The sequence below is a fragment of the Leptosomus discolor genome, chromosome 1 (assembly GCF_034619465.1).
Source record: "Leptosomus discolor isolate bLepDis1 chromosome 1, bLepDis1.hap2, whole genome shotgun sequence".
In the NCBI taxonomy this organism is placed as follows: domain Eukaryota; kingdom Metazoa; phylum Chordata; class Aves; order Leptosomiformes; family Leptosomidae; genus Leptosomus; species Leptosomus discolor.
Window position 1 is genome coordinate 22,288,523 of NC_141391.1, and position 21,973 is coordinate 22,310,495.

Sequence of the window (21,973 nt, forward strand, 5' to 3'; positions counted from 1 at the left end):
TGAACTTAGAGATGGTCGTTCTCTGGATAGAGAAGCTAGTTAGAGATGCGAATTAATGGTGAGAGGTCATTAGTGGTATTTCTTGGCAATCTATGCTGCTCAGAATTTTTGTTTGGAAATTACTTGCCATACATAGTTGGGAGACAGCTTTGCTGGTGAGTGAGTGTTACTTGGGATCATAGAATCATTTTGGTTGGAAAAGACCTTTAAGATCATCAGGTCCAACCATTATCCTAACAGTTATAAGCCTACCACTAAACCATGTCCCTAAGCATCACAGCTACATGTCTTTTGAACACCTCCAGGGATGGCGACTCCACCACCTCCCTGGGCAGCCTGTTCCAATGTCTAACCACTCTTTCAGTAAAGAAATTTTTCCTAATATCCAATCTGAATCTTCGCCTGGTGCAACTTGAGGCCATTACCTCTTGTCTTGTCGTTAGTTACTTGGGAGAAGAGGCCAACACCGGCCTCACTACAACCTCCTTTCAGGCAGTTGTAGAGAGCAATAAGGTTTCCCCTCAGCCTCCTCTTCTCCAGGCTAAACAACCCCAGTTCCCTCAGCCACTCATCAGACCTGTTCTCCAGGCCCCTCACCAGCCTCATTGCTCTTCTCTGGACCCACCCCAGCTCCTCGAGGTCTGTCTTATACTGTGGCACCCAAAACTGCACACAGTATTCGAGGTTTTGGCCTCACTAGTACAGGGGCATGATCACCTCTCTACTCCCGCTGGCCACACTTGCTGATACAGGCCAGGATGCTGTTGGCCTTCTTGGCCACCTGGGCACACTGCTGGCTCATGTTCAGCTGCTGTTGACCAACACCCCCAGGTCCTTTTCCACCGGGCAGCTTTCCAGCCGCTCCTCCCCAAGCCTGTAGCGCTGCCTGGGGTTGTTGTGACCCAAGTGCAGGACCTGGCACTTGGCCGTGCTGAATGTCATGCAATTGACTTCAGCCCATCGATCCAGGCTGTAATAACTGCATGGGCTGGGATAGTGAAGGCCAGGACTGATTGTGAAGGCTTGGCACTCAATATCACAAAGTCCTTCTCCAATAATATAGCGTACTCATTGATGTGAAGTGATGTGCGTGGGAAAATGGTTCTTTCTTTACTCACACAATGGTAGTCTCTGAATTTATTATTATTTAAGAAAAAGATTTTTGAGTTTATAATGACAGTTTCGTGAAAGTGCCAGCTCAGTGTAAGTAATTGCTAAAAAGCGGAGAGAATCACAGGATTTCCTAACAATGGAGTGGAGCACAAAACACAGTGTAATTGTTGATGTAAATCCTATTTTCAGTATTGTAGGTGCTTCTAATCCCTTCATCCCAGGCAGGGTATAATAGACCTAAGGAGGGCCAACAAGGATATTCGGAAATGTGGAGCAGTGTCTGTATGAAAACTTCAGTTGTTCCATTGTCAAGGACTCTTCTGTCTGTGAGAGCGAGGGACGGGGAGAGTCTCTAAAATCCTGTGCGCCACTGAGAAGAAAGGAAACAGTCGTTCAGTAACTGGATACTTTTGTGAAAGATAAATACGTTAAGGGCTATTAAATGAGAAAATGTCATCTGTGAACTGTAGCGCCTACATGTTTGTGAACGGTAGGCAAATTCCTGACTTAAAAAGCTTGTCATCATAAGTTGTTGTGTTGTTTTTTTTTTTTTTTAAAGCAGCAGTTATGTTGTTTCCTCCTTGTAAACCAAATAATTTCACAGATTTGACTGCTGAAGAAAAATGTACCAAAAATAGATGTTATCCAATGCAGTTATGGCTTTCTGAAGTTTAGACTTTGTTTGCTTTTCAGAACAGATGCTTTGAAATGCTGTGCTGTCTTTATGCAACTTGTAGTTTCTGAAGAGGTACAAATATTGAGGTGACTTAAGAGCAATCTGAGAGAAGGAGGAAAGTGCAAATGAAATATATCAATCTTTTCCTTTATAGAGAATTTGCATAGGTACCTCTTGTGTTGCTTTATATAGAAGTACTGGTAAGACTGCCATGGGCTTTAATAAAGCAGCATGGGACTTTGAGTCTGGAGTGGTGTAATGCTGCCCATCAACTAGTCTCCTCATAGGAACAATCTTCACAATTGTGTGGTTTTTAGGCTGGCTGTCAAGTTACAGTTCTGTGGGAGAAGGGAGGAGAAGATCCATAATCAAACCCCAAGGATTCCTGCTTCTGTGGAACTTCTGTGCTGGAGTTAATTGCAGGGCTAGGTGGGGGTGTTGGCTTGTTTATATTTTTTTTTAAAATTATTGCTAGCCATATTTCCTGTGGCTTCACCACCACCAGAAAGTGGGGAGTGAAGTGAGTGGCATCTTGCTTTTTCTTGTCCATCTCTATTTCTGCTCTACCCATTCCTTTTGCTCTTAGCACATACTGGTTTTTATACTCATCATACTCCACTGTAGACTAACAGAATTTGTCAACCCAGGAAAAAAGAAGTGGCTAACTTTTTGCTGAGTGCAGGAGGTGAATCATGTGATGGAGGAGTGTGGCACAGATTAGAGCTGGTGTAAGCGGAGGGATTTTCTGGCTAGGAGCAGCAAGGCAGAGATGTCAAGAAAAGGCTTTTCTTTTGACAGCAGCAAATTCTTAGATCAGAAGAACTGCGTGTACAGTGTATCATTGAATTTACTTGGTTACTTTGAACTTCTTGCAAACTTGTAAGGTGTTAATTTAAAAAAAATCAGAGAACAAAATGAATCAGTAATTGCCATTCAATGCATAGTATCAGCTGTCTCGGAAGCCACAGTATTTATTGGCTTGCTGTTGATGGTTTTTCCTCCAGCTGTGGAAGTGACCTTTTCTTTACCCACGAAAAGGTCTGATTACTGGAGGATTTGTTTTGAAGTAGAAAATACTCTCAGCATAAGCCTTGCTATCTGATAAGAATAATGATGCTGTTCTGGCACAGCAATCTTGCCATGTCCTGTAAGTATTCTGGGGGTGGGAAAAGTACGAATGCTTGAGTTAGACCCTTAATAAATTCAGTTCTGTTAGTGCATCTTCCCCTGCAATAATTTCTTTGTGTTAGCATTTTGGTGAGTAATATGGCTTTTTATTTTCACATGACATCTTGTAAATTTAGATCTGAGTCCATGAAACGTGCTTCAGTCACAAACTGCACTTCTTGTACTCCTCTATCCTTTTGTAAAGTGCTTTTTTTTTTGTCTTTTTCTTAAAGCATGCTATCTAAAAATTGTATACTGAAGTGTTAGGAAGACTTAGTCATGCTGAAGCATTACTTTTCTTTCAGGATAAAATGTATGTTTCTGAGGGGGGCTAATAGCAAAGAAGGAGCACAAACTGGCTTTTTTTTCCCTGCTTCTGAATATCCTGTCTTTTACCTGTCTGCTTTTTTGTGCATTTTGTACCTGTCTTTAAAAGGGAAAAAACCCCCTAACCATGCAAATTTGTTGTTACGTTAGAGATAAGTCTTTAATTTTTTTCTTCTGCTACATTTAAGTATGATAGTTCTATTAGTCCTTCTTTAAGTTAAATTTTAATTCAGCTAGAAATTATTGACAAACTTGAAGATAATTGCTGCCTAGCATTAAGCAAGTTGTACATTTTTGTTACCTCTCTGGAAGAAAAAGAGGGTAAGGAGAGAACAGCAGGGTAATTAAAATTAAATATGAGGTTTTTGTTAACTTCTCTGAGTTTCTAGCAGTTTATTTAAATTTAATGATATGACTGTGCAAACAGTTCCTAAGGCTTTCCAAAACTTAGTGTGATCATATGGCGCATTGACTGAAACTTGGATTGATGTGGCTGCAATCTACAGCACGTCTTTATAAAATTAAAGGCTGTATGGATTAATGGGAGTGGTTGCTTTGGATCATATAAAAGGTCTAGTCAGCTGTCTTTGATGGTTAGCTCTATTGGATCTTTACGAAGTGAAGCAGGTCTAGGGCAAGCACATAGCGATTCTTTCCTACTGGTATGTTATTGCTTCATCTGGTATCCAGAGCTACTATCTTAAGGTGAAATTTGAGTTTCTGGATTTCTGATGTATTATTCACTTGTTCTTTCACTGTTTAAATGCAAAGGAAAAGGAACTTAAGGAGGTAAAGGATGTGATGGTTTTGTTTTTTTTTTTTTTTTTGCCTTACACCAATTTTATTCTATTTTTGTCTGTTGTATTCTCACTGTGAAACCAGGCAAGACATAACTGGTCTTCCTGATAATAGTTACACGCTGATCTCATTTGAGAGCCCCTGCGTGTCAGCAACACCTATGAAAATGAGGACATGCCCTTGGCAATGTGCCTGTTGGAGAAGACTATGGCTCCTCAGCGGCTGTGCTGCTATTGTGTGGGTCTAGACCAGCGGTGGCTCCCGCAGTGGTTGGTGGCATTGGCAGGAGAGTGTGCTGGCAGCGCCCTCTCCCCAGCCACTGCCTCTACTCATTCGGAAACCTGGGCGCCAGCGCGGCTCTGCTCCTGGTTGTGTGTGGAGGTCTGGTATGGCAGGGCTGCCCGATTGCCTGCAGGCTCCTGATCTGGCTCTAATTCCCAACAGTTGCTCACTACAGATTTTTTAAACATGCTTCCATGCGTTTTTTTGATTCATATTTTTCTTGCATGTCTTATGTTTGAAGTTAGAGAAGAAGTAGATAGCACTTATTACTGTAGAAATATGGAAACAGTCTGAAATTTCCCCGTTGGGAGTGAGCACTATTACAAGTGCATGAAAAGCACGTGCTGATGCTGGCAGCTGCCTTGAGACGGGTGTGAGGTGCTGCTTCTCATGGCCAGCACAAATATATAAGAAGTATGAACTGTATTTATCCTCATCTGCAGATTAGATAGCAGCAGCTGTTCTTTATTCTCTTAACCTCTTCCTGGAAAGTATTCGCAGGTAACTTTGTAGAGGAGAGAAGAATAGTTGTGAACTGCTCTTTTTAGCTGAAATCCTTGCCAAAGTAGCTCAGACTCCCAGCTTTTCTGACTGGGTTGCATTATTCATGATCCTTTCTCATTTGTTAATACATAAGAGGCTTTCATGACAGAATGTGGATTTTTGTCTGATTTTTGGCAGATTTCTTCTGTGAAAGGAGCAAGCTAGAATCCATGATGGGATAAACTTTAAGCTGATTGTAAATACATGTAAATACTCTGGGCTTGAGTAAATCTGAACTTTTAAAAATAGTCATGCTTTGTTTGTGTACCAGGCAGTTTATAATAGAGTAGATAATGTTAACCTATTTTCTGTAGGTTTAATGCAGGTTATAGGACTGCCCCATTTTTCGAAATATTTTTTTAGTTCAGTCAAATGAAGAAGCAGTAATTTGAGCTAATGTTCATCTTCTGGTCTTGTTTCATCCCACTTGTTTTAGCCAGTGTAATTGAAATGTGGTTTTTGTTTGCTCACAAAACAAAATCCACAACAAGTGGCCCTTGGAAAATAAAGTATTTTTAGAATAATCTTGGAAATTAAAATAACTTTAGAGTGTCCCTCAAACAGCTGTAAGTGAAGGACATACTTCTAGTTTATGTTGTTTCCATATTTTGAAAAAGTCTACTACTTTAGCTATGGTGAGTTCTTCCAGTGAACAGAATTATTGCTGCAGTGGGTGTAGCACTTATCTACAGCCTTCTGTCAGAGGTGAGTGTACTGCATCAAGCTGACGTGGAAAGAAAGTACTAGTTAGAAGATAAACTAACTTCATCCTGAATGTGGACAGAAACCACTGTGCTTCTGCTGTGTCTGCTCTCTGCCTTTATATAACTTCAGTGCTCATCCGAGCATTCAGCAGGCCACTTAACCCACTCATGTGGCAGAAACTGTACCAAACAAAAAACTGGAAATACTTTTCCGTGCTCTGAATAAGCTCATCTCCATCTGAAAATGTGTCTGGGCTCTAGGACAAAGGACAAGAGTGCGTGTGTTGATGAAGACGGGCTTCTTTTAACAGCGAACCACTGACTCAAAGCAAGCTATTGCATAAAACTTCACTGTTTGCAGGGGTTTTTTATCAACATAAATGTATGAAACCTAGCACGTTTTGTAAAAATGGAATTACAAAAAGGTGAAGTGGTAATCATTGCATCACTGTTAGCTCAAAATTTTTTTTAGAGAATGAGTTAGAAGATTTTGCTCTTTATTTAGGTTTACCTGAAGGTACAGGGTCAGTGGTCAGACTTACTGTGTATACTAGTTATTTTGACAAAGGTTTTGACCTCAAATGTGCTTTCTGGGAAGTCAGGTGCTTCTAATGCAATTTCTCAGCCTTTGTACCTGGTTGTTAGTACCGATTTTCTTCCTATACAATTTATTTTCTGCTGATGCACGCAGTCTTTGCTCTTTGGCTGTTGCCCTCTTTGCTTACAGAACTATTGTCTCATTCTGCATGGGTATACCTGTCCAGCTTTGTACATTTAAATGTATGCAGTGGTAACTACTGGGTTTCATACGTTTAAATGTTTTACCGTGTGGAACTTTTTTCAGTCTTGGCCAGTTGGACTGTGACTACAAACCTGGATAAACTTAATACTTCGGTGCGTTTTTCAGTTATAAAGGCTGTATATCTTGGATGTGCTTGTTGAGGTTTAGCCCCAGTAGGCAGCTCAGCCCCACACAGCCACTTGCTCTTTGCAGTGGGATGGAAGAGAGAATCGGAAGGGTAAAAGTGGAAATAGTGCCCAAACATGTTCTAAAATACACTGATGGTGTCAGGGTGCAATGGTCTTTGGGGATGTAAGCCAGCTTCCTTTAGGGATGAAAAGGTTTTTTTAAGTGCCTGTGGTTTTCTGCGTGTAAGCACGAAGCACATTGGACACTTGTGGAATCTACGTGAAAGCCATTGAAATCCAATAGGTAGAATGAATTTATTCTTGATTTGTGTGGCATCCATACAAACCATGTGCAGGCTGTACTGAGATCTGGAGGTTCAGATACCAGTATTTATACTATTGAGGAAAAATGTAATTCTAAAGGTTTGTTTTTCTTCACAAAAATTGAACTTTTGTGTTTCTTTTTTATGCTGCTTACAGCTAGGAGTATCTGTGCGTTGCTTTAGTTTACAACAAGCCATAGAATGATTTCCTTTTTTAAGAGACAGTGACCATTGCACACATTGCAAATACTTTAAGAAACTCTAGATATTGAATAAAGAAAGATTACTATTCCAGTAAGAGATGAAATGCAAAATTCAATGTCGTCTAAATTACATTGAAAATGAGAAGTTTTAAATCTCTCTGTAGTAAATAATCCTCAAAACCATGTATGTATGCATCCAGAATTTCCCTGTTTCTTTTCTATCTAAGTTTTGGAAATGTTGTCAGGCTTGGAGAACAGTACTAGGAATTAGCTGTGTGTCTTGAAAATATGTAATGAATGTACTAGCCAGCTGTGAAACTACTTACAGTTTCACATGAATCATAAACAATATAGTTTATTTTACAATCCCACGTAGAATACTTCAGGTTGGAAAGGCTCTCTAGAATGCACCTGGTTCAAGCTTCCACTCAAAGCAGGACCAATTTTGATATCGGCCCTGGCTGCTCAGGGTCTTACCTAGCTGAGTTTTAAATAACGCTGAGCATGGAGAACTCTGTCAAATCTCTTCTACTTCTTGACTAGCTGTATTTTCTTTTCTTTATGCTATCTAATTGGAATTTCTCTTTTTGCCGCTTGTGACTGCTGCCTCTCATTGGTCAGGCTGGGCAGCTCCAAGAGGAGTCTGACTCCTCCCCTGTACCCCTCCATTAGCTAGCTGAAGGCAGCGATAGGACCCCTCCTTAGCCTTCTCTGAAGGCTGAACAAACCTGGTGCTTTCAGCCTCTCCTTCGGTGTCATATGCTTCACTGTCTGTCTTGTACTGGAAAGCCTAAACCTGAGTATTTGGCTCCCAGATGTAGTTTTGTAGTGCTGCTGGGTACACTCTTGCTAACACAGCCCAGGATTTGGCTGGCTGCCTTTGCCACCGGGGCACATTGCTGTGTCATCTTCAGCTTGTCCACTGGGACCCCAAGGTTGTGCTCTGCAAAGCTCCTTTTGACCCACTTGGCAGTGTGTCTAGTTGTGTGGGGTTATTTGAAACTAGAGACAGGTCTTTGCACTTATCTTTGAATTTCCTGAGGTTCTTGTCGGCCCGTTTTTCCTGTCTGTTGAGGTCTGTCCGAACGGCAGCTCAGTTTCTCGGTACATCAGCCATTGTCCCCAGTTTAGCATCGTCTGTGGATTTGCTGAGAATGCCTTCCATCCTGTTGTCCATTTGTTAATGAAGATGTTTTGTCAGCCCCACCATCTGCCTCCAAGGGATGCACTAGTAACTGGCAGCCTGTTGGATTTGTACCATTGATTACAACCAATTAAGTCTGGCAGTCTGATCGATTTTTTTCATCTGTTCTGTAGTTCAGCTGTCCAAGCTCTCTAATTTGGCTCTGAGTATACCATGAGATCATGTCACAAGCTTTGCGAGCGCCAGGGTAACATCCATTGTTACCTTGCTTTTCCATTGTCCTTAGAGCTAGTCCTCTGATTATATAGTACAATCAGGTTGATGAGGTACAACTCCTCCTTGGAAAATCCTTGCCAGCTGTTCCCAGTCATTTCTTTTCCTTCATGGGCCTGAAAATAGCTTCCCAGGAGGCCTTGCTGCATAACCTTTTCAAGGACTGAGGTTAGGCTGATGGGACTATAATATCATTGAAACTTTTTGCCCTTCTCGAAGAGGGTTCTGATATTTGCCCTTTTCTAATCATCAGGAATCTGCCATGATCACCGTGACCTTTTGCAGGTGATAGAGTAGCTTTGCAATGACATTTGCCAGCTCCATTGAGCACCCTTGAATGCAGCCCACCTGGTCACATGGACTTGTGTCTGTGTCCAGTTTGTTGAAGTTGTCCTTAATTTTTTTTTTCCTGCCTCCTTTCACCAGGACTGTCCCAGTGGCCGTGGGAACATGATAGTTGCGTGAGTAGACCGTGATGTGAAAACCAAATGCCAAGAAGGCATTGAGAACCTCAGCCTCTTTTGTGTCCTTTGTCACTTGGTTCTTCATCATACCCGTTTCCTGGGTTGGCAGTTAATAGGTACAAAATGCAAAAATAAATAGAACTCCTGGTATAAGTATCTTATTCTGGCAAGAGTGTTTGGTGCCGTGAATGTGGTGTTGGAAGAGGAGACAGAGGTAATTCTATTCTTCCAAGTCATCATTTGAATGGGTACCAGTCTGCCCTCCGCTTTCTGCACTTTCTAGAAAATGATGTTTTGGTGTGTGTTGAAGTGTTTGCTGTGTATACAGCATTGGCATTTAGTATAAATGTATAAAATCTTTTCAGCTTCAAATGTTGCGTTTGCGTATTCATATGCTTCCAAAGAACCAAATGACTACTACTTCCTGTAGACTTCACTGGATGTCATGTGTGACTAGGGTGTTTTTCATTTATTTAAAAATCTGATTTAAAAACAAAAAAATAATACTGTTGTGACTTGCGAGAGGAGGGAGGGGATGATGCCATGAAGTGAAAATGCCAAGTCTCCTAAGCGTTATAATTTCCTGTTGTAAGTGTTTTATTTTCATATTCTAACCTGTAGCTGTGTGTTTTGCTAACTTTTTCCTTCCATCTCAAATATACATGTGGAGTGTGCCCATGTATTTGTTGTGCTTTACTGAAATTCAACATACAGGGGAGGAAGGACAAAGAAAACTACCTGGAATGCCACAGTTTAACTCCATGTTATCTTTCTCTTAATTTCTAGTTTAAATCTTTGCTGTTGAACACTGTTCTGGTACTTATAAGTAAACTATAATAAAACCTCAGATTCATCTATTTCCTTGCTTGACGTTCTGGTAGGTAATAAAGATTTAGTATTTTTGCCATACCTGGCTCCCTAGTGTGTATGAATGCTCCTGTCCATATTTTGATGTTAGTAGTGAAGATGTGCTACTGTTTGTACAGTTCAGGGCTTGGAGTTACTCAGTGTTCATCTAGGTGGGCTTTTCGAAGATGAGCTACAGCACAAATTCATTTTTGGCTAGTAAAATCAAAATGCCATGTTTAATGCATTAAGAAACTTTTGAGTTAGTACACCTGAGGCTGAATCACTCCAGCAATAGTGTGACAGTTGTGCTTATTCAGGGTGTGTTACTTTGACTGCTATTGATGTTAATGTAATTCTCAAGGGTAGAATTAAAAAAACCCAAACAAATGTGTTTTACTGGTAGGCTTATCTTTTAATTATCAGGATTTTCATATTCTTTAGGGAGTGGGAACCATAAACAATTAACAGATCCGTTAAGAGTTCTCTGTAGAAGAAACGCTGCATTTACAGTTCCCTGTGGTAGTTGCAAGACTTTAGAGCCTATTTCCCTCAGATGTTTAACTGCAATCAAGTTCTGCATTTCCTTGTTAATGAAGACAAAACTATTCCTAAATTGTGACAAGTTAATTCTGAATTTGATATCTTTTTTTTTAACTGTACTGTAAGTTTAGAATGATTACAAGTGATTTTAAGCCTTTGATAATGTATTCTGCTATTTTTATTAGTCAATTGAATTTCAAACTAATTTGAATAAAGGATATATTACAGTGTTGTGGCTATACATTTCTATAAATTGTATGATATGTGAGATTCAATAACAGCAGAACTGATTTTTTTAAAGTACCTTTTATGTAATAAGCCTCCTTTTTCTCCATGTGTAGGATATTTTCTCCCACTTGCTGAACATATTTATGCTTAAAGTATCCTTCTAAATAAAGGGTAGAAATACCAGGCATTTTAATATTAAAGCTTTGCAATGTGCTCACATTCAGCAGGCATCTGTTCCTACTCCTTTTGGTATTTTTGTGATCAGGTAGACTGACTGTTTCTTACAGTGCCGTTGTACTTCCAAATTCAGTAGAACTTTACAAAAAATATTTGGAAGCAGCGTTGTAATAATAGCTTAATTCTCTTAAAGGTGGCATTTTTTGTTTTAGTTTATTCAAGCTGTAAGAACAAAACTAGGTAGTTATGCTCTTCATGGTGATTTTGCAGGTATATGTATTTGTTCCTGTCATTAAAGTGCACTGGAAGTGATGTTGCAGCTACCCATTTTTTTTCATGTTTGCCTCTGATGTTAATGTTGTCCCTCTGAGGAAGTGCCATTTTTACACAAGGTTATATAGTTTGTGCAGATGACAATAAATGCTGCTATTTCGAGCAGCTATATATTAGGTGAGTTTTCTTCTTGACACTCTCACAACTGCCTGCTGGTAGTGAGGACTTACTGTGTTGAAGATGCCTGCTTGCTTGAGTGCAGGCAAGTATGAATATATTGGTATGAAAATAAGTTTGCAGATTGACTAGCTTTTCTAAGCCTGCTGGTAGGTGGAGGAGCTGCTGAAGTTACTTAGCATCTCATTCCCAGGCAGCAGAGAGAAATGGTTTTCCCAACAGGACCTCTCTGTTAGAAGGAAGAAATTTAGTTGAATTATACTTTGAGTCTTACTGTGCCCTTAAAATGCAAGCTCCTAAGTGGCCAGTTTTGTTACTTACAGTTGTCTGTTGAAGATGTTTATAATCAGTTTTTTCCTTTTTTTTCTTATTGTTTGTTTTTTTGCCTGTCTTGCCATTGAACATCTCTTTATCTTCAGAGAAGGAAATTGCCCATATCCAAAACCATGGGGAAGCCATTTGGGCTGTGTTATGATTCTAAACAGACTGTTGGCAAAATATTTTTGGAAGTTGTGTAAAAGAAGGTTGGGCACTGTGGCCTTTCTTTTGGCTTGATAGCACTTTTGTAAACTCTTATCACTCCCTTGAAAAACTATTCCCCCAGTTCCCTTGGCTTCCAAGGAATTACAGCAAGTTTTATAAAGAAAATCTCACTTGGCTCAAAGGTTGAAGTAGGATTTTCCTACTTCTGTTAATGGAAAGGCTGGTGCTAATGGTGTAATGGGTAATGATGGTGTGTTATCAGCCTCAGTGTAGAACAGATGTTAGAGAGGGTGAGAAACTGGTTTACTACTTTGTATCTCAACTGTGCCTGCACAGTTGAGAGAATTTAAGTCTTGGAAGTCTTTGGTTATTTTTTCGGGTTCTGGAGGAGAGTGTAGTGTGGTGCTAAAAGTGTGCTTTATCCCTAAATTGTAATTTCTTTTCCTTCTTTTTACCATGCTTATATTACCTCTAAACTGGCTAGGCAGGTTGAGGGCAGGGCAGAGGCCACTTGCTCTCGACTCCTGCATCTGGCACCCTGGCAGAGCAGCTGAGAGAGAGGTTAATTCCCCACAGCCCTGGGCTGCTGTAAGGGCAGAGCAAGGTTGGCATGGGATCTCTGGATCTCAAGTCTTTAACTGCCTTTTAATGTGAGAAGATTAATTTTCAGAGACTTCTTATTTCATCCATTGTTTTGAGGAGACCAACTGCTATGTTCTTAAACCACCTTTGTCAAATGTCAGCATTAAAGCAATGATTGTAAAAGAGTTAACTTATACAACTGAAAGTGTGTTCTTCCAGTTCTGTTCTAGGAAACAGCTGAAGTATTTTTTTCTAAAAATTTCCAGAGAAAGTCTGCCATCTGGTATGGAAAATTTTAGTCCAGACTTAATTTGGCAAAAATTTGACCAATTAAAAATAGTTGTACAATCTTAAATGTAAGGCAGGCTTCATTGTAGACAGTGCTACCAGAAATGCTTATAATAATACCAGTTGTATGGTAGCATTTCTTGTTATACTGACTTGTTATTCAAATGCCTTGAAATCTAAGCAAATAAGCAACAGGGCAATGAGAATAACCTTTAGTCTGACCCGTTTTGCTCCGTATTATGTTGTTGGTAATGCTTGTAACAGTAGCAGTTGTGTGGTAGCACTTCTCATGAGATAGGGATCTCTCAAAACACACCGAAAACTAAATAGATGGGCACATAGGGCAGTGAGAATAACCTCCAGTCCAATCCATTTTGCTTTATGTTTGTACCCAGCAATGGCCATGAGGCATTGCTAGCTAAGGCAGATAGAATCACAGAATGGTTTGGGTTGGAAGGGATCTAAAAGATCATATAGTTTCAACCCCCCTGCCATGGGCAAGGACACCTTCCACCAGACCAGGTTGCTCAAAGCCCCATCCAGCCTGGCCTTGAACACTGCCAGGGAGGGGGCAGCTGCAGCTTCTCTGGGCAACCTCTTCCAGTGCCTCACCGCCCTCAGGGTGAAGAACTTCTTCCTTCAGTCTAAACCTGCCCTTTCTCAGCTTCCAACCATTACCCCTCGTCCTATCACTACACCATGATAAAGAGTCCCTCCCCACTTTTCCTGTAGGCCCTCTTTAAGCACTGGGAGGCCACTATAAGGTCTCCCCGGAGCCTTCTCTTCTCCAGGCTGAACAAGCCCAACTCTCTCAGCCTGTCCCCGCAGGGGAGGTGCTCCACCCCCCTGATCATCTTTGTGGCCCTCCTCTGGACCCACTCTGATGGGTGCCTGTCTGTCTTGTGCTGGGGGCTCCAGAGCTGAACACAGTACTCGAGGTGGGGTCTCACCAGAGCGGAGTAGAGGGGAAAAAATGATAGGGGATAAAACAATTTTTAGCTGAGAGAATTTCCCTATGTCTTTTCTATCAGCAGCATAGATCTCTATGCTGGAAAGCAGATCAGGATTATGTTCAGTAGCTGTTCATGGAGTGGTCCATAACCCCCCTGTCTACTACAAATTTTTGTAGTTTGATTTGAAATCCGTTTATACTTTTGATCCTTATAACATTCTATCATTACCTGTTTAATTGTGTTCAATACCATAATAGTTTCTTGTTTTTAGGCTTCATGCAACTTGTTTTCCTCGAAGGTGAGAAACAGGGAATAGTTGTTCCCTGTTCACACCTTGTTTTGGCCATGTATGAATTTGTGCTCAGCATTGGCTCTTTCCCTTTCAGACTGGGAAGTTTTAGGGTTTTATTATATGGAAGCTTTTTAATGCTTTCTGTTATTGTCCTCCCTACTCTTTTTTTTCTGTTTGTGTCAGATCCAGTATCTTTTTCCTTCTTTTATCTTGCTGAATCCATGTAATTGCCCTCTTAAAGAAATCTGCTTTCGCCCACTCGCTGTTCCATTCTTCTTCCTCATTAACGGTGTTCAAATTTTGTCCATTAATCTCCTACTTTTTCTCTCTTCTCCGTTTTGAAAGGTTATTGCTAACAGTGGGTTGTCTTTGAACCCCTTGGACAGTACCTGATAATTTGAGGGATAATTAAGTAGTGATGAATAGGGGAAAGTGCGTTTCAGATAGGAATACAGTAATTCAAAGCCTTGCAAATATTCAGTGAGAGCTGGAGGAAACAAGTGCATATGTTTTAAATGCTTAACTACAGGTTGTTTTTATTTTATTTTCCTTTAGGATGTTTGAGTTGCACTGTTTTCAGGGTGGCTTTTCACAGCTGTGAAAGCTGGGTTCATTAAAAATGAGTAAGAATTCTTATGTAACCTGGAGATTTGGGGCTATATGAGTGCTGCAAGTATTGAAGGCAATACTGTTAAGTGCCATGTCCCCCAGGAGTGCTGTGGATGCCAGCCCACAAGTGGGAAGGACACGCACTCCATCTCCAAAAAGTCTGAGCCCATTGAGGCTGAGGATGCACAAGAGTTCAATGTCGTCTTTTGCTGCAGTGTGTCTTTTCTTCATTTTGCTTTTGGTAGCAGGGAGTTACTAATAGGCTTGTATTTTAAATAAATGACTGTAAGGTACATACTGGTTAAAGTACGAGGGGGTGGTGCTGTTTTTAAGTGTTATATATATTTAAAGCTGAAGAAACATTTCTCTGGATTCTTCAGATTACACAGATATCTTGTGGGTTTTTTTAATTAATCTTGGTAGTTTTATTGGTAGGAAAAAACATAAGATGTTACTGTGATGTTGCCTCTGGACTACTCAAGAATTCATTAAAATATGGAAGAGACTTACTGTGTCCCAGAGTAATACATTTATGGGAGATGTAGCCATAGTTAGACTTATTTCTAGTATGTACTAAATGTTTGTTTTGTTTTCTTCTTAATAAGAAAAGGAAGGAATGGAAGATATGTCAATCATTGCATTTTTAAAAAAAAAAAAAGTTTAAAAAAAATCCCTCTTTATGTAGTGAGACCAAATTTATATTTTAGCTTTATCAAGGTGGTGTGGTTAGCTTATGGTTTAGCATTAAACTAGTAAAGAATCAAAGGAAAATAAGATGCACAATTTGTATTAATTACAAACTGTTCTCTGAATGGTGGTGAAGAGCTCACTTCAAATTTGTGGTGCAATTTTTTAAAAAAAATTTCTTTTCTTCTTTCACAGGAAAGATGATAAAGATTACGCTTTAAAGCAAATAGAAGGTACTGGAATTTCTATGTCTGCATGCAGAGAAATAGCAGTAAGTAACACTAGTTCTTTCTACTAGCAAACAGACTTACTAAAAGTATTGATTTGGGTGCATGCTGGTTTTTGTGTGCTGAATCATGTTATTCTACTATGGGTGCTACATTTTTGTCATAGAGGTGTAAAATAAGTACAAATGTCATGGAAGATTTTGTGCACCTGTTAAATTTACTGTCTAAAGATGACAGTGTTTTTAGGTTACAATTTACTACCTGCCTCGGGGCAGATTAAATGCAGCAGTTTAAAAACTTGGTTAGAGTCAGTGGCTTAAATTACATTATTTGATCTGACTTTTGCATTAGTACTTCAGTTATTTTCCTAAAGAGATTAGTTCTTACTGGCTCATAATGATTAAAACATGCTAGCTTCTATTTAAGTGAAGACTTCAAACTCAGCTGGCATTGTTGTTGCCTCAGAGGTTGTAATACACCCGTGATTACTATTCAAATGTTTTCTTAGGTTATTCAGGCTTATATCTGTATGTTGCGTATTGTTAGAAACTGGTGAGTAATGTGGACTAGTTATGGTTTGTGACAAGCTTGCAAAGAAATACTGGTAGAACTAATATTCTGAAGTTCAACTGTTGTATGTTCTTATGTTATACTGCTGCTGGGGTTTATTTTTCCTGAAATGTTTCAACTAAAATTGCTTACTAAAAGGAAATGCATGTAACTTAGGTGTGTGTGGGAGGGGGAAGCAGATCGTTACTTTTCAGTCCATACTCCTCAAGAGTGTAAAACTATATGAACCATAATTTCGTTTTTATTTATTGAAGTGAGTATCAGGCTTTCCTACTTTGTCAACTTGCGGTTGTATTTGTGATTTCAAACACGTTAGTCCTTGAACTGAGTGAGGTGAAAAAAAAGAGGCGCAAAGAATATTTTTCAGGAGAAGCTCTTCCTGCCCATTGATGAAAGCTGATCCTCCCTGCTGTCGTAGACATCTACTCTGAACTAAAGGAGCTTAAAACAGGGTCTTAAGTTTTGCTTATTTCATCCATTTTGGCAGTTTTCCAAATACTGTGACTCCTTCGGGCTGAATGCTTTTGGGAAGTGTCAGCTACCATTTCAGAAGGATTTGAGAAATTTTTTTTCTCATCTTTTTGCAGTGATTTACCTAAAGAGTTTTGAAAAGTTTGTTCTGCTTGAATTTGTCAGGAGAAGCTTGGCTGACGTTAGGGAAGTATCTCTGCTCTGCGTATGACTAATTCAATTTCTTATCTATTAAAAGAGAATCACTAACTTGGCTGACAGTCAGTAAGGGTTTGGCCTCATTGTATGGCTTGAGGAGCATTGTGTAGTCCTTCCTCTTGGGCAGCAGGGTCCCTGGTAGTGACAGACGAGGAGCAAGGAGCAGGGAGGCTTTCTCCTCTCTGAGCTGCTGCAGCATGCGCCCTTTGAAGAGAACAGCAGTACAATGCAGGACCCATATGGGACAGGGTTAGTGGGGGAAGGAGGAGAGTGTACTGAAGATACTAAAGATGTTAAGAAAGCAGGCATGGAGAGCAAAGAGTGGAGTGGAGCCCGAAAGCAGGTGTGGGGTAGAAGGAGTAGTCTGAACATTTCTTGAGCTGTTGTTGACTTTGCTTCTGGTTATGCTTCGAGACTTGCAACTGCTGATACTGTGGTTGAATTTTCCTGCAATTGAATTAATAATTCGCTGTGGACTTCTAGGGTTTGAATCTCTTTTCCTTACCATTCTTTTGATGTTGCTATTTGAAGTAAACAGGAGAATTTTTTTCCCCAAAATGTGCTATTCATTTTAATTCTATTACATAGCATTTTCCCCCCTTTCTATCAATTGATATTGTAAAAGGAAAAAAAAGGAACCTCATATGGAGATGGTTCTAATTGAAGATAATAGCCATACTGTTTGTATTGATTATGTGAGTATGTGTAAAGTATATATGAAAATGCTACTGAGTTAATCAGCAGTGTTGTATCCTAAAATGTCATCTGTACATCTAATTAATGAAATAATTTGTTGTCATACTCAAAAATCAAGGCTGAATGTCAGACTCTGTTACAAAGTGTTCTGGACTACCCCAATGAATGTATTATATGAGCATGGTGATATTAAGAGGAACTAGGATGTCTTGATTTGCATATAAAGTATGTCAATTTTAGTTTCTCTGGAAGGCTGAAGGTTGGTTTTATTTGGTTTTTTTTTACTCTGTGACTGCCTGGGAGGGGTGCAGTTTGATATAAATCCCAGTGAAACTCTCCCTTGTTTTTACAGCTCTGCAGTGGCTTTTGTCTTGTTTATGACTACTAACTTCAGTTTTGGACTATTGAGTAACTTACCTGTTTAAAAATGCCCATAGCCTACTCTTCTGAGATGCCTATTTGATGCAGACACTTGAGCTGAAGAACGGTGTTTGATCTAAAGAAAAATAAAGCCATTATTGGAATGCATCAATTACAGGGGAAGTCTCGAACTAGGTCAGAGACCTGAGTTGAAACAGCTGACTCAGTTATGGGAAGAGCTCATCCTGTATATGTATACAAAAGACTTCCTACATTTCAGTACTTCCTGTAGCATGAGAACTTAGGCATAATGTTCAAGAACCCAGCTAGTCTCTTATTTGTTGAAATAAGAGGGGTTTTTTTCCCCAATGATTTTATGTAAACCATTTGTTTAACTGGTAGAATTAACAGTTATTGTGGTAATTATGCTAAATGAATCAGTATCTTGATATTAAAGATAGTTGTTGTGTTGGACTAGATGATCTTTCCCTTCCAACCACTAACATTCTGTGCTTCTGTGATTCTTCCTTATCTTTCAACCATTCATCCACCGTGGTAAGTGTTTGTGAATCCTACCTCTTCCAGAACTTTAACTGAGCGTATGGCTGCTCATCTCTTGTTCTCTGCAAATGTGTGTACTGCCTGGGATTCTGAGTATCTTTTTTGTGATCTGCACTTCACTTCTGAGGACTTAAGCAGGCACTAAAAATTGCATGCTCATCATACCGAAAGATGGGGTAGCAGAGGAATAGAATGGTGAGAAGATTTGTATAAAAGTATCCAGAACATACAAACCCAAACACTCGATTCCTTGCCTTCTGATGTAATCACAAGGAAGAAAGTCATTAAAGCCTATCCACCTGGAATAGTGCAGCAAATGCTATTTCACAGTTGGCAAAGCAGGAGAATTCTTCAAGGCTGTAGGAAGCTGGAGTAGTTAACCAGGCTTCAAATACAGCTTCAGGATTTTGGGTTGGGCAGTTTCCTGTACAGGAGTCTTAGGTTTTAAAGTAATCAAGTGACTTTCTGACATTTTTCTTGTTGATAAGCATTTTTCATGCCATTTTAGCAGGTTTGCAAGTACTTCACTTGCCTATGCTTCTTTTGGCTAGTGAGAAGTTGTTTGGGTTGATTTCTTTGTTTTAGTTTGGTTGGTTTTGTGTTTTTTTTTTTTTTTTTTTTTGTGCTTTTTGCAGGACTCCCATTAGCTTTGTTTTCTTGATGCCTGGTTTGGTTGACAGAAATATCGCTGAAAAGCTTGTTTATATGTAAAAACACCACATAGTATTTTTACGTGATAGCATTGGTTTTGGATTTGGCTCTGAAGAGCTGAGATACGGTGGCAGACACTCTCAGTGAATGAGACAAAGCAGAGCTGGGGTGGACGACGCTGTACTCTGGCTGTCTCCTGTCTGTGTGGTGTCCTTCAAACACCATAGCCAGCTTGTACAAGTAAGAACAGCCTTGAGTCTGCCAGGGCTGGGACAAAAAAATTGCAAAACAGTAAGTAGCTGGCTTCTCTCCACTCTTTAGGTCTGCCTTGGAGGCATTTGGATGTTACTAAGATTTTGTGGTTTCCTATTATAATAAATTCAGGCTGACATCACGAGAGGTGATGTCATTTCTGTTGGATCTAATGATAGTGTGGAGGATGAGGAAGTTCATCTTCACTGAAGGGAAAATGAATAGTTCTGTTTTGTGTGGTGTGAGCAAGCTGACTTGAACCATTCTTTGGTTCATGGAAGTGGTAGGAGCCTGCAGGGGTGGTTTGGGTATAATGCAGACTTGTACCCTAATGCTCACAATGTCTGAGCATTAAGAACAGAAAGGGGAATATTGATTTTTGTCTCCCAGGCAGGAGGCTCAGGGCCCAGTACAGCTTTCCTTCCATCAGGAACTTGGATGGGTTTGCAGGGAGCAGGCACATGGTACCTAGGCAGTGTGAGAATAAGCAGAGGGATAGCTGGTTGATGGCTGCTGCCCTTACCTGGAAAGGAAAGCCTCTGTAGCAGTCCTGCTTGCCTCTCCAACTGTTCTGCCATCCTGGCTTTCAGCTTCTAGGCTGGAAGGAGGCAGAGCTAGTGGGTGAGAAGGGAGCTGCTGTTGACTAGTGTTCTTGGCTGAGTTGACCTTGGTGGAGGAGGCTGCTGTAGAGATGAATTGGCCATCCTCACACACTGGGGCTTCCATGTCCTTGGTGACATGTCATTAGATGAGTATCAGGCCGCTTTCCTCTGCCAGTGGAGGGGATGGAAGAAGAATGTAAGGGCTGTTTCAGAGCTAGTCTGAGGGTGACTTTGAGGCAGCCCACAGTAGCTGGACGGACCCCATGATGCAGAAGCTGAAACTAGGCAACTTTAGGATTCACCCTCTTTAACATCTTCCTCTGGTAAGGAACAAGTGACTGTCCCAGTGAGTTTGCTGGAAGAGAATCCTGTACTAGCTGTGTGATAAGGAACAATATTTGCGTGTAGGTTGCTCAGGTTATGGGAGCTGTCATGTCCCTTCCACACTAACAGTGAAAGCAGTTTTCCACAAGGCCAAGCACAAATTGCTTAGATGAGTACAATACTTACGTCGGAAAGATTGCTGAGAAACCATTACTTGTCTTCCATGTGGTGAAAGTCAACAAGGTATTGAGGAAGACAAATGTTTGATTTGACCCTCCTTGGGTTATGACTCTCAAATGCTTTCACTTAATAGTAGTACAGTATGTCAAATGTAAGTTGTGACTGATGAGTACTTTATTGAGCTATGTTACAGGGCTACAAATAGTATTCTTGACAGATTTTTCTATAAAGGAAGGGTAGTATTACTTTTAGTTCTGTGAAAGTTTGACAAAGGTACTGATTAAATGTTAGAAATTGGAATCCATAGGAATCATAATGTTTTCTGTGAACAGCAGAATTTGACCGAGCTTGACATCCAGTGTCTGTCTCATCTGGATTCTTCATCCACCTCCTTACTTTAAGAGAACCTTTAATAACACCTCTTCTAATAGTTTTGAATGTGTTTGGACATAGGAGATGTAAATAAATATTGACCTGTATTTGTGATCATGTAAGATTCATTTGTTTTGGGAACCACAGAAGTGAAAAACAGAAATGTGCATTTTCTTTCTCTTGACATTTTGTGTTGTCAGGCTTCTTTTTTGGTGACATTTAGGACTTTATTTAGAAAAATAAAACCAATAGAACAAAATAAAGCAACAATTTCATATGGTAGTGTGTGAAGAACTGGAGCCCCTCAAAAATGTATTGTCAGCTTCATAATAAAATTTTAGAGTGAGCGGTATTATAACTTTTTCTGTTACATTGCCTTTGTAAGCTTTCGTTTGGACACTTTTGAAAGGAAAACAGTGTGTACTTTCAGCAGGTATTTTGTTGGTTTTTTTTTTTAGTACTGTGGAATGTCTGACTCATGAGAGTATAAAACTGTAAAATCCTATTTACATTGAAACAAACATTGAATCTACTGGATAGCAGCTTAGCTAACTTGGGATTTAAGAACTTGTGTAGTGAAATTTGAGGTTTAGTTTAAATAACGAGTTTAAAGTACTTGAGTAGAGCTCCAATGTTTGATAGGAAACTAAGAATAGTGATTCAAATTTTTTTTTTAGAAACTTATTTTATGAATATAGAATTGGATGACACCTCTGGAGTAGTCATATTCTGCTCCTGCTCTTGCAGACAAGTGAAGTGCACCTTCAAAAATTTAGGAAACTACAAGTTAAACTTGTAAGGAAAAGAAGAATCTCTGAAGGCAGTTACTGAGTCTCATTCTAGTAATGATTCTGTAAACATTCTTCAGCCTTTAAGCCAAAATTAATCATGACTAGTTCATACCTATTTGTACTTAGGATAATATTGTCAGTTAGTTAGAATAGCTCTTCTCTCCCACTTTCATTTTAAAGAGAGGGAGAGACTATTTTTTTCTCTGGCTTTGTGTTGGCAGGCTATAAGGATTTTGGCTTGGTTTGCTGGTTTCTTGTTGTTCAGTAGGCTCTCCCTTCCCCTGGGTGTAGGCTTGGGCTTTCTTTGCTCTGTTGCAGTTGGAACTAATCTTCCCTGAATTGGCCAGGATTGCATGTAGCGTTTCAGGTAAATGTCTCACTACTGCCTATACTCATATGTTCCACTGGTATCTTATCTGTTACAGGGTAGCTAAATCTGTCAGTCATCTTCTGGTCTGAAAATCACCTGCCTTTCTGCATCAACTGCAATTCTGCTTTCTGTTCCAGGTGCTGTTGGCCCATTTTCCACCCTAAGGCCATGGTGTGAATATTAATATATGATTTGTTTGTTGCTGGATCACTTGGTGGAACTGATGTGAGCCTTTTGAGATGGTGATTAGATTTTGAATTTACATCATCAAACTAGCAAGATGG

General features: G+C 39.9%; 1 protein-coding gene across 2 annotated transcripts in view; it reads left to right on the forward strand.

Annotated features, from left to right (window-relative positions):
* Positions 1-21,973, forward strand: part of CDK8 (cyclin dependent kinase 8) — an 84,052-nt gene that overhangs the window by 13,235 nt on the left and 48,844 nt on the right. For both annotated transcript variants that reach the window (XM_086481837.1, XM_086481838.1), the window contains exon 2: positions 15,260-15,335. In XM_086481837.1, the coding sequence (XP_086337963.1) occupies positions 15,260-15,335 (76 nt within the window). The remainder of the gene's footprint in view (positions 1-15,259; positions 15,336-21,973) is intronic.